General features: G+C 45.3%; 1 protein-coding gene across 1 annotated transcript in view; it reads right to left on the bottom strand.

Annotated features, from left to right (window-relative positions):
- Positions 1-6,754: 6,754 nt before the first annotated feature.
- LOC104547281 (fibroblast growth factor 12-like) overlaps positions 6,755-11,231 on the bottom strand; it is a gene marked incomplete at both ends in the record, with an annotated part of 28,634 nt that continues 24,157 nt past the window's right edge. Inside the window, 1 exon segment of the mRNA XM_010192901.1 lies at positions 6,755-6,844. Coding sequence (XP_010191203.1) covers positions 6,755-6,844 — 90 coding nt within the window.

Genomic DNA, 11,231 nt, shown 5'->3' with positions numbered 1-11,231 from the left:
CATGAGAAACAAGCAAAACAGGCGGCAGAGTCTGAGGAAAAGCAAATACTAGCCCAAGGAGAGGAGATAGGAGCTCAGGCACTGGCCGCTCCTGCATCCGCCAGTCAGCAGGATGCAAAATGAAGGCAATGAAAGGGACTTCTGCTGTGACTGCCCCTCCAGAGCAACATCCTGACAGTCAGCTTTTGCTCCTGGTTTGCTGGGATGAGTGCCCCACTCGCACATAATTTCTGCTAACTAAGGGCTTCCCATCCTCAGCTGGGACGTTTCCAAGAGCTTCCTTCCAAAATCCAGCTCAAACATCATATTGCCATCGATCATTCTGCCTTAACCTCATCACTTCCCCTACAGTGGTAAAATGACCACGCACAGTACACAGGAGAAAACTGGGCAAGATCTTTGCAACGCTACTGCTGTTTAGTACCTGTTCCAAAGATGAGACTTTGCTCACCTGCTCATCTGGGGTTAGGCCTGTGTATTTGGCCTGAAGGAAATCTGCAGAAGGAACACTGTGCAGAAGATGGCAGCTACGACTGATTCATCTCTGCAATTTCTACTCTTGCCTTCCTTACAATGTAGAGCAACCCCTCCCTGCTGGTGTTTTGCCCTCCTCCCCTTTCTGCACTTCAAGGAAATCATGTGGGATCAAAATGCTCAACCAGAAACCTAAACATTTTGTTCTGGTTTTATTGGGAATGGTAAAGCAATATAAAACACTGAAGTTCTTTCAAAATGGGAACCTGTAATGCTTCTTTGGGGGAGCGTCAAAATGAGATGAGTCAGTACTACTGGAGTATTTTTCCCCTATTTTCTTCCAAAATTAAATTTCAGCAAATGACCATCATGAATCCCAACACCGACAGACCACTGCTCATAAAGGGAAATGTCCCGTCCCTGCTCCTCCAGCTGGTGTTAGGTGGAACACAGCACATCCCTAAACACCCTGCGCAATCAAGGCTAGGACAAGGCACCCATTACTGAAGTACACTTATTCTTTATAATTTCCACTTCTATCACGTAAGACAAGGAACAACTAGCTAGGAAAACAGGACTAGGTCCTGCTGTTACTGATTTTGTCCTCTCAACTGTCTCTTCCTTGAGTAGGAAAAAGCTACGCCTGACCTGCCTCATTTGAGACATCAGTGCAAGGTGCAGAGCAGCACCTGCCCCTTGGGAGCCCTGCCATAGTGCTGTGCTAGGAAAGGTCAGGGATTACAAGTCCCTTAACAGGATGCCACATGGGAAACCCACCCAAAAAACCCCACAGTACTGCACTGTCCCAGCTCTCCTCACCTGACGAGCAGAGTCCAGGCAGTCCTGCCAAGTGAAGTCGCGCCCATTTCTAACTCTTGTAACATCCAGAATAACCCCTGAGTTGTTGTAGACCAACACTGGTCCTGCCCGACTTGCACCAGTCACCCACAGGATGGGGTCCTTGCTCTGCTGGGTTGAAAGAGAAGCTGGGAGCTAAGCAGAGTAACATGGGCAGCAGCACCTCACCGAGGGAAAAGGGACCACTTTGCTATTGATAGCTGTGTTTGCAAGTTCCCATGCTACAAGGGTGGCATGCCAGGGTGCCTGCCAAGAGCTGTATTTTAGGAACATTCGATGCAAGGCAGGAATCTGCTCCCAGGGGCTGGCTCTCCTCAGCACAGATGCTTCCCTGAGCATCCATTTTGTTCCCTCCATATTTATGAATAAGCCAGGGGACAGGAGGAGTTTTACATCTCCCATTTAACGCCTTCACTCAGCGAGTCCCTTTAAACAGCCACTGAAGAAGAGCAGATACTCTGGAGGGAAATTAAAACCACAGTGCACTGGGCTCCTGCTGTGCTTTGGCTGTGGAGACATTTCTCCCTCCACTGACCTGGCTCCCTAATGAGGCATTCCCTAAACTAGGGAATCCCCCCCAAGTGTGCCTGCTTGCAAAGTTTGCAGAAGGGAGATGTCCAGGATATCCGCCTGGCCTATCTGCATTGCTGACCAAATCAACTGGCACCATGGGAGGTCAAATAGGAATTAAGGCAGCGGCAGGGGCAGGTTTAACACCCCAAGCCTATTAGGGGAGAGAATGCAGCGCTACTGACTCCAGCCCCTGACCTTGAAATGATGTAAATAAGAGTGCAGCAACCCTAGAGGAGTTGTAGCAAAATAGTTATAGCATTGCAAGCAGATTAAAAAATACAGTTAATATACATACTTCCCCAGATGCTTGTTTATGATTATGCAAGACATGTTTATTATGCAAAATGATAGAGCAGAAAAAAAAAGGCAGAGAAAAAGAAAATGCAAAGACACGCTGAGCTCTTACTTGGGTTTTTTCAATGCTGTTCAGATGGGGTTTTTTTAATTGTGCATAATCATTCCCTTATTAGCAGGAATCTTTGAAGTGATTCAAACTCTAATTTCAGCATTTCAAACTCACAGGTTTGTACTGTAAAACCATACTGAACTCTCGTAAGCGACCCATTTTTTCTTCCTCTGTATTCTGTATCTCTACTAGGGTTTTCTCAGTCTTTCCAATAAATTATGTATCACGATTTGCCATTTCAAAAATAATTAGAACTCTGAGTTAAACAACAAGGAATATCTGAGAGCAGTACATTTTAGAAGAGAAGTGTTATGCACTTGGGGCAAAACCAATCCCAGCTGTAACACCACTGAATAATACATCTCATATTGAGAGCTGCAATTTTGGTGTACTTGGAGTGATTGGGTGGGCCTGTGGAGCCCCATGATGAGCATCTGCTCCAGGAGAGCCAGGTTTGCCTCTCAGGCAATGCGCTGTGCAGGCACTCCCTTCCCCAGGCCCTTGTGAGCTGCTGCAGCAAGGGTGATGGAGAGAAAGCTGGGCATCAAGGAGAGAAACTTCCCTGAGAAAGGTTATACAGGAGTAGGAATTCATTTGGTGTTGGAACCATTAACTCCAGACAGAGACAGGAGAGCATGTTCTGTGTCTTCTCCCGTTTTGATTAGGCTGTAAACTCACTGGAGCAGGACGTACCTCTTGATTCCGTGTTTCCTTCTCTGCAACAACCAGCCTTTGGTCTCAGCTTCCCAAGCACTAAGACAGTACAAGTAATACCCACTGCCCTTCATTCATTCTGTGTATTTTCACTTTGGCATGAAATGCTAACAGTGGATCCTCAGGAGAGTCATGTCACCCTCCAGAGCAGGTGCTGATAAAAACCCTCCTGCACCACCAGGGAATTTACAGCTGCTCTACAATACAAGAATTCAAATAGGAACACACCAATTACTCTGCAAGCTTGCTATGAAGACGGTGTTTTGCATCCTACTGTCTGCAAAGCCCAGTGCTTCAGACTAAGACCTGATTTTCTTGCCTACTGAGCACCTAATTCCTCAGCAGACCTCAAAGGTAGCAATAAGCTAGTCTGGAAAAAAACAATCAGGTATCGAGTGTAAGTAAACAATGCGCAAAAGTCACAAACAGCTGCTTCCCAAGCAAAGAGGCTTTGGCATCTAATGCATTTAGGCCTCTGAAGCTGGCTAGGGACATATGGTTGGCTTCAACCCAGCAACCCAACCCCATACAATCCCTACCCATCCCTAACTGAACAGAAACGATGAGAAAACTCATCGCGAAAGGTGTCAATGTGGCCGGGCACATAGGAGGGTCTTGCCTGTTTCTGCAAAGAGCCTTCCCACCAAGTTTGTCTTTAGAGGAGCCCACTCAGCCCTGCTTTTGTACTGATGGGCATCAGGAAGCCTTTTTTCCAAGGGCTGGTTATTCTAAATGCATTCATTCAAGAGCCCATTGGCCCAAACTCAGAAGGAGTTGGCACAAACCATCTCTGAGACCAGGCTGATAATAGCCTCTGGTTTGATCCAGGGAGGGTTTTTCAGCCAAGGTCTCAGCTGACACACACAGATTAAATATCACCAAAAAAAACCCCCACCACGAAACAAAACCAAACCAACCCACAGTGACGATGTGTTCAGTTACAGCCACAATCTGGGATCAAGAGCAGGAAAAAACCCAAAACAAACCCACCCCTCCTCCCAAAAAAAGAAAATTCCCTGGATAGTTGCATTTTATCTGAGAGCAGTTCTGGACTCAAGGGTGCTGCTGTAAGAAGTCCTAGCTAGGCCTGGGATGGGCAGCAGAAAAAGTTCATTTATCAAGGAATCTGCATGAGTGAACAGTATCTGTTTGTTTCAGAAATCCCTCAGAAAAGGCTAGTGAAAAAATACAGGTACATGCACAATGCCAAAGGAAACTGGCCTGAGACAGAGCAAAGCTGTAGTTTAGGGTCTCCTAAGCAAAGGAACAGGGACAGCATGTCCTTTGGTGTAGGCAGCAACCAGGTCCAGGCAGCATGGCCAGAGGCCCTCCTCGCCCCAGAGAGGAACAGACTGTCAAGTCCTGCCAATGCAATTTTCCGGCGCAGTCTTTGAGTGACACAGCCATGCCAATTTTTGGTTTGGAGTGGGATCCTGGCCCTACAAAGAAAACTGCAGCATCCAACAGAGACTCTTGGATGGTCTGAGCTCTTCTCAGCCGTATCCAGTTCTCTTATAGGACTCTGGTCTCATCCCTTGTCTTCAATGCTATGAGTGGCTTGACCCATACTCCCTGCTCCTAACAAGCTTTATACACAAATGTTCCTTTTTCTTGCCTTTGGGTCTGCTCCAAAGAACAGTGAATTCATTGATTTACTGCTGTAAGACAAAGACAGAGCCACTAGTCAATACAGGAAGAAAACTGGGTCCAGTGAGCTCCACCGCCCTAGATTAGAGATGGGCCAGTAGCATCCACTTACTGCAAGCAGAAACCTTGTATCATGTTGATGAGATGAACAGTATTAACTCTCTGATTAGTTCAGACAGAGCTGAATGCCATCAAGCCATGGCATGTAATGAGGTAGACCTCATTAATCACTGCCCATCATGGTGCATCCTTAGCCTTCCTCGATTAACCTTCCTATTTAAGACAGGCACACTTGCTGAGAATGAGCAGACCCCTTTAAACCACCCTCACTTGAATACATGTAGGATCTGGTGTCTTTCAGTAAGCTTCATATGACTAGCAGATGTGTTTCCTGCTGCTCATCATCTCTTGGTATGTCCATCCCATCCTCTGCATCGTCTCACTACTGCTATCAAGAGATCCTTTTCCTCTGCACTGCCTCTAATCTCTCAGCTGTCAAACATCAGGTTTACAACACTCCATTTCTTTTCCCTGAGCTCCACATCTTTACCTCCCTTGCACTACTTGTTCACGAAATGGTATCCTCAATGCTCCAGAAAGACCCACCCAGGCTGGATGTGGCTGTGCGTCACAGACTACTTTCCTGCAGTCCTAATTTACAGCACCATCGATGGTACAAGGAGCACTGGGCCAGGACCCCTTTATGCCCAGCATAAACACAGGGCAAACCATCAGTCCTGACCCTCCTGACTATGTGCCCATGGGGAAGCACACAAGATAATGCAGTACCACACCATGCTTGGTATTACCTTTAGGACTCTTGATAGCTTTACAAAAAGAGGAGGTTTTCATTGTTAGCAAACCGATGTAATTTATTTAGAAGCAGTCATTTATGTTTACTGGGCTATGAAAGAACGGGAAGCGTCTGGCATCCACAGAGATCCAGATTGATCTCTCTGTCTCTTCTTGACAAGCAGCCAGTTTTGAGACCTATCTCGGCAGGCATACTAACACATCCACTTGCTGTTTTATACCCCGAGCCACTGGGGAGCCAGAGCTTTGTGACCTCTCAAGGGAAAGGAGGAAATCCCAATCATGTAAGCAGTTGAAAATTGACCAGGAGCAAAGACGGATGGTGAGAGTCAGGAAACATTGCACAGGAGCAACTCGGACTGTTGTCCTTTCACTGTTCCTATCTCTATCTCACGTACGCTTTTAAAGCAAAGTAAATGCCTAGACAAGAGCAGAATCACTGCACTGTAAATTTACACAAAGGCAGATGAGATTAGAATCTCAGCTACACACTTTAAAAATATCATAACTACAGAAATGAGAAGTGTATTATTAACTATCACTTTTTACTATGTAGAACTAGAGCAAAGTTATTTGAAGCATAAAAAATTCCGGCAAAGGGCTGCCATATTTAATAAATCACTGAATCAATTATTCACTGTGAAAATCAATTACTTACTTCAAATGAGAATCTTATGAATAACCTCATGCCCTTTCATGCCATCTAAGAAAGTTATAGGGGAATTAGTCAGTAAAAAATGCCTCACTTATCTTTTATGTGCATTAAAAAGACCACACAAATACAGGGAAATTCTGCTCTGCTGAAGCACTCTGCCAACAGAATAGTCCAGAAGCATTTTAATGAGTTCAGGGTATTGCTGTGGATTTACACTGCAGTCAAAAGCTGAGCGTGACCCACTGGGGCACCACCTAAGATCAGTTATCTGGGTGCAATTCAGAAGCAATTCCATTCAGTCCATGCCATTTCACAAATGTGATACCTGAATTCCTCCAGCCAACCACACAACCTCCTCTATAACATGACCTACATTAAGTAACTACTCAAAGGAACAGAAAAGTGTATCTTCACAGGTCAGGAAATATTGCCACGAATCCCTGTGGAGACAGTCTAAAGTGAATATTGCATGGCCTTGTGGCAGCTTCCCCTGTTCCTGCTTTTATAGGTTTGCTGATACGTGACCATTTTCAAAAAAAGCTGCAAATCCCAATGCCTCCCTCCCGCTTACAAAACCAAACCACCCCAGGAACCCAACAGTGCGCAGTACTTACTGAGCTTGGCATTCATGGCAACGTACAGACCTGCCTTCACCCCTTGAATTGCCACCACACGAAGACCCACAGGAATTAGATTGAAAAGGGCTGTGGAAGGAAAAGAAAAGCAAAGGTTACGGAGACGTCGCTCTGCGTGGCCGCTGCAGCTTTTTGCCCCAGGGCCAGCCCACTCCACTCCCGATTCTTACAAAAGATATTGAACTAGAATCAAAAGTCCTGCTTCCAGCTACAGGAAAGGTCTGCAGCTGTGGGGCCAATGTTGAAAGCAAATTTTAAGAAGCACTGAATTTGGATTTGGCTGCCTCTCAGAAGCCTTAACACAACCATCAGTCTGTCTGATCACTGACAAGAGCTCACTCACACGTGCACTCGAGCTGGCGCATCTCAATGGCTTTCTGTGGGCCAGCTGAGCTGTGCTAACCGGGCAGGTACACGTCTTTGCCCATGGCAAACCCAACAACACAACTGAGTTTAGTTCACCCTGAAACAGATTTGAGACTAGTTCTGCTCTTTGCATTTGCTATAAGCTAAGACAGAATATAGACAGCGACTATGGCCAGAAGGATGCAGACGAATGTGACCATGTGTCTGCCCCTGTGATCCATGCTGTCAAGAGAATAAAGAAACTCGGGAAGAGATACTGCTCCACTCCACGACCAGTACACTGCTCCTCATTCAGAAGCAGCACTAGATAAGATAGAAGAGGACAAGACCTTTCAATACTCAATTTTACTGCAGTTTTATTGATTAAAGCATTGCAACCACTTCCTCCCAATTATTTTCTTTATTGCTTGACTCCAAGTAGACCCCGTATCTCATTGAAAGACCTTTCCCATGAGCACATACATAAATGCACAGCCAAGCTTTTGCTTCAGTTCTAACAGAACAGGTTCAAAGAGCGGAGGACTGTCAGTGCTGATAGTCTGAACACTGAGGCATTATCATGGTTCTGTTTCCACTGAGATTTGTAGGACAAGAGTACCCAGATGTTGCAGGACCCCTCGTGCTTTAGCTTACAGTGAGCTAACCGGACCTTGTCCCAGGGAGCTCAGCATATGGAAAGGAGGGACACAGGACTGGGAAGAAACACGGGCACAAACACCATGGAAATGCTTCATTTCAAGGTCTCTTCCTGTATAAGTGCCCTGGAACAAGAATATTTTTTTCTGGCTCCCTAGTCATAGATCAGACTGCCCCTTTCATATTAATGAAGGATTTCTTGTGCCTTTTTAACACACTCACTTATGTACAAAAGCCTGACAAAAGCTTCAAGAGCTTTGGGACGTTCAAACTAGCTCAGAGGAGACCTGCTAATAGGCAGAGTGCAGAGGAAAGAGACTGACAGCACATGCAGTGGAGCATTCCTATTTTCCAGCTGACCATTGAGGACATCAACCTCTAGCCGATTCATTTTACAGATCACTTACAAAGTTTTATGCCTGACACAGCACATGGGAGCAAGCACAGCACAAAGGGGTCTCCACAGAACAGTTGTAGGAGGAACAGTCCTTCTCACTGTGCCATCTCCCTGGGAGATGGACCACTGCTGATTTAACATCAGCCCTGAAGGATAAAGTGGCTTCTGCTGAAATGGCCTACTCAAAACACTATAACCCCTCAGGCCAGGCTAGTGTTAATCCTGGTATGGCAGGAGAGAACAGAGTCCAGCTCAACATCAACCCCCTGTCCCAAGGAGACTGGTTAGATGTGCATGTGCCAGGTAATGCATAGATTTAGCTCAAACATGAGACACTTCCCAAGAACCTCCCTCATGTACAGCCTGGGAATTATTGCAGAGGGACTGAGACAGGAGTGTCCTTTCCAAAGAAAACAAAACAAAACAAAACCACACATCTACAGCAAACATGGAGAACCCCAGACTAACTGAAACTGTGGCTGGATTCTTTCCATGCAGCCAGTGTCCCAGGAGTTGTACAATTTCTAAGAGAAAAAGGAGAGCCCAAAGGGTGTGTGAAATGTAAGGGGAAACTGGTTATGTTTGACCTGAACTCATGGTGGATTTGCTTAAAGTTCAGAGGTGGATACCTTTACAGAAGTAAAACCTGAGAAAAGGACAGGAGCTAGGCAGTCACTTTCCTCAAGATACTGGGCAAGTGCCCTAGCTAAGCTGGTTTTTAGGGCTGTCCCCCAAAAGGCATTCACAAATCCCAGTTTCACATGGATGCCCTTTTCTCTCCCTCAGCTCCCAAGGAAAACTGGATGACTCCCCTCAGTGAGCCGCCCAAAAGAGAGGCACCTCACGGCTGTTGAAAAGAAACTTACCCCCCACCCCTTTTCAAGCCTTTAAGCACCATATTCAGTAAAATATCAAAGTGTGTGCTGAAGTCTCACCAAACCCAGTGCCTCTATTTCTGCAATGCCATGGGAGGATGCCAACAGATGTATATGGCAAACGAAATTCAGCCTGGGTATTGGTCTGTGAACAACTGGAGTCAAGGATGGTACTACTCTGATGCCGTCCTCAGATAAGACAAATTCACCCCAGTGTAGCTACTCAGCATTAAAGAGCTGTGTCATAGCACAGTTCTACTGTTGAAAAGCCCACTAACCAAGGCAAGCTTATATTTCTATAACTTTCTCACTACCATGAAGGTCTAAAACCCTCTGCAATTAACAAGTCTATTTATAAGCAATTCCCCTACCCTAATTTTTCCCCTCACTGAAAAATGGAGCACATTACTACTAATAATGAAACAAAATGGGCATCATCATTCAATCCTTACAGCCAATTTGTCTTGCATAGAAAACTTGTGACAGATCATTCAAAGCATTCATTAGGCAGCAAGGTGATAATACCCAGAATTAGTGGGTGAGAAGTTCCACTTGGATGCACCCACATGTCTCCAAATCTCTCTCTCTCCACATAATACACGCTGAGGGAGCACAGCAACAATCCTGTCGTGCTCTGTGTTACGGTTCCCAGGCTCCCCGTGACCCTGCTGAGGACCATGGTAGCAACACCCACAATCCTGGCTTTTAGGCATGGCAGAGCATCTCCTGCAACATAGTGCAGGGCAGGGGAGCAGTCAGGAGGACGTGCATCAAACACAGGTAACTGACAGCCAAAGAAGTTGTAGGGAGCAAACGTCTTCCTCTATTAAAAAAGTGGCTTGGGTCAATCAAGATTCTGTAAATTCTCAGAGCTGTTCCTGCTCTCAAATCTAGAGGTATCTTTGAAAAAGTGGAAGCCTTTTGTTGTCATGCTTCCAAATGAATATTTCTTCTTGTTTCAAAGCTTATAAGCTTTATTGCAAGAATGTAAAATGGCATAAAAACCCCCTCAACCGATCTCAAAAGCAACATGGCTCTTTTTTGTTAGGAAAAACAAATCTGACTAACATGAAACGGCATATTTAGAGATGGGGAAGAGGGCTTGCTGTGGTAGAGTAGGACTGGGCACAGGGTATACTGATGTGAAAAAGAAAACATTTTACAAATGCTTTTAAAACTCTGTCTACTGCAAATGGTTCATTCTCCACACAATCTGCACCTGCATGGAATGGACATGCTCCTTTACTTCATGGGCAGAAGAGAAAAAAATTAAGACACTGAATATTTGCGTCTATTTTCTTTCATGTGACCATTTTCAACCATCAGTAGATTTACACCTGACCATGCTTATTGATGATACTACTTTTAGCATGCTCCAGTCCTAAACCTTCTGTCCACAGGTATGCTATTCACTGTTGTGTTACAGCAGTTTTTAACACGTTTTTAAAATCTGAACACATACTTGGCTATGGGTCTGGTCTAACTTATTTACAGAAATGGAAGAGTAAGGCAAGATGTGCCATATATAAGATGGGGTTCATATGCTCAGCTGATTTAAACAGCAGCAAGTCAGAGGGAGCTAAACTAATTTATACCAGGTGACATGTTCTGGAGCAAGACATTGGTGCTGCATATAAGGAAGAACTAATGGAGGATGCAATAGGCAACAGCAGCCCCAGTGCACCATGAGATGGGGATGTTTAAGATCCTGAGGGGAGTGAGGAAGGCTGCTAAGACTGTGGCTCCTAAGGCTGCGGTGCAACATAAATGAGAAGGAACTGAGGGAACTGGGTTTGCTTAGCTCAAAGAAGGGAAAGCCAATGCTGTCAGAAACGGACTCTTTTCAGAGGGACACCATGAAAGGACAAGAGGCATTAGACAAAAGCCTCAGAAATAAATTGTGACTGAATACAAAGAAAATTCTCTACAACGAGAATAGTGCAGCACTGGAACAAGACAAGTTGTGAAGCTATGGAGTAGCTCACTCCTGGAGACATTCGAAACAAGTAGACAAGGCTCTGTCCAGCTGAAGATAATGCAGCTCCAAGTACGATATTGGACTGGAGACCTCCAGAGGTTTCCTCAGTCTTTGTCTTTTTGTGTTTCTATCTGGAAAGCCCCAAACAATATTCTAGCTGTTTTCACCTGGTCAGTACAGGTGACCTATCCAATACATCGTGCC

The sequence above is a fragment of the Mesitornis unicolor genome, unplaced genomic scaffold (assembly GCF_000695765.1).
Source record: "Mesitornis unicolor isolate BGI_N332 unplaced genomic scaffold, ASM69576v1 scaffold18029, whole genome shotgun sequence".
Taxonomy (NCBI): domain Eukaryota; kingdom Metazoa; phylum Chordata; class Aves; order Mesitornithiformes; family Mesitornithidae; genus Mesitornis; species Mesitornis unicolor.
Note: the sequence above shows the minus strand (reverse complement) of the source record. Positions and strands in the feature narration are given on the sequence as shown.